Source organism: Populus euphratica, unplaced genomic scaffold (genome assembly GCF_000495115.2).
Source record: "Populus euphratica unplaced genomic scaffold, PopEup_1.0 scaffold6954.1, whole genome shotgun sequence".
Taxonomy (NCBI): Eukaryota; Viridiplantae; Streptophyta; class Magnoliopsida; order Malpighiales; family Salicaceae; genus Populus; species Populus euphratica.
Window position 1 is genome coordinate 520 of NW_011506709.1, and position 1,291 is coordinate 1,810.

At 39.7% G+C, this 1,291-nt stretch overlaps 1 protein-coding gene across 1 annotated transcript; it reads left to right on the forward strand.

Moving 5' to 3' along the window:
• Positions 1 to 252: 252 nt before the first annotated feature.
• Positions 253 to 1,050, forward strand: LOC105120334 (uncharacterized; the record flags this gene model as incomplete). Its single annotated transcript, XM_011018502.1, has 1 exon — positions 253 to 1,050. A coding segment is annotated over one exon (573 nt), but the record flags the coding sequence as incomplete, so codon positions are not given.
• Between the last annotated feature and the right edge of the window lie 241 nt (positions 1,051 to 1,291).

Here is a 1,291-nt window from a genome sequence, read left to right on the forward strand (position 1 = left end):
AGGGAGGTTTCTTTCATATCGAAACTAATCCGTCTAAATTCAACTCATTTTGAAATCACCCTACTAGTTTTTTTTTTGTTACACCCCCTTATGAAATTCTAGTTCCTTCCTCATCTATAGTGAGTTAATAGAATGTGTATCCTCCTAATGGTCAAACGCACCTTATGACAATTGCCATCTAGGTTTCTTACCAATTGATAATAAAATGATGACTTGAAGCATGCTTTATGATTTTTAGTTGATTCTGCCTAATTCGTTGCATTCAATTTCGTAGACAACGAGAAATCCTTTGCCGATGATGTAGCAGTTGATGCAGAAGGTAATGCCTATGTTACTGATGCCAAATCCAATAAGATTTGGAAGATTGGGGCGGATGGGAAGCTCGTATCCGCTATCAGATATCCACTCTTCATTGCGAAAGAGTGGTACAAGAACCTGGTTGGGCTAAATGGGATTGTTTACCACCCAGATGGGTTCTTGATTGTCATCCACACCTTTAGTGGCATGTTATATAAGATTGACATAGCCAAGGAAGATCATGAAGTCAAGTTAATTAAAGTAGCTGGAGGTTCACTTGCATTTGGAGATGGTCTAGAGCTCTTGTCTCCAACTAAACTTGTAGTTGCCGGAAATCCCTCGGGGAGATTGGTGGAGAGCTCCGATAGGTGGGAGACGGCGTATGTTGTGGCAAAGTTCAAGGGGCCTGCGCATAGGTTGGCAACAGCAGCAACTGTCAAGAATGGGAGGGTTTATCTTAACCACTTGCTTGGTATGGGATACCCTAAAAAGAAGCATGCTCTTGTCGAGGCTGTTTTTTCTATTTGAGAGGAGGGCAATCTGAGTTGTTGGTTATATGATCCGATTGAAGTTTCATGTCGCAGAACTGGCTCCTTGCTGGTTTTGGATCTGTAATATTGTATCGCTACTGACTCCAGAACATTTCAGTTCACTAGTGAAGCATTCTGTTCTCCACGCCTGGCCTAACTTCCCCGGTAGAATCCTCGGGACAGATCAGGATTGTGTATTTAATATATTTTTTTTTTTGTGTTATTTTAATTATTATTTTTTTGATTTATGTAGGTGTTCGAGCCAGTGTGTACTACGATTAATCTTATGGCCTACTAAATACCTTATAAACTCAATAAATATATAAAGTATCGCAAAGATAATAGATATATATGCGAGGATTTTAACCCAGACACACAATGAAAGGAGAGAAGCACCATTCATCTTTTATGGAGAGAAGCACCATTTACCTTTTATTATTAGGTCAAGACCCTTGATGCTTGCT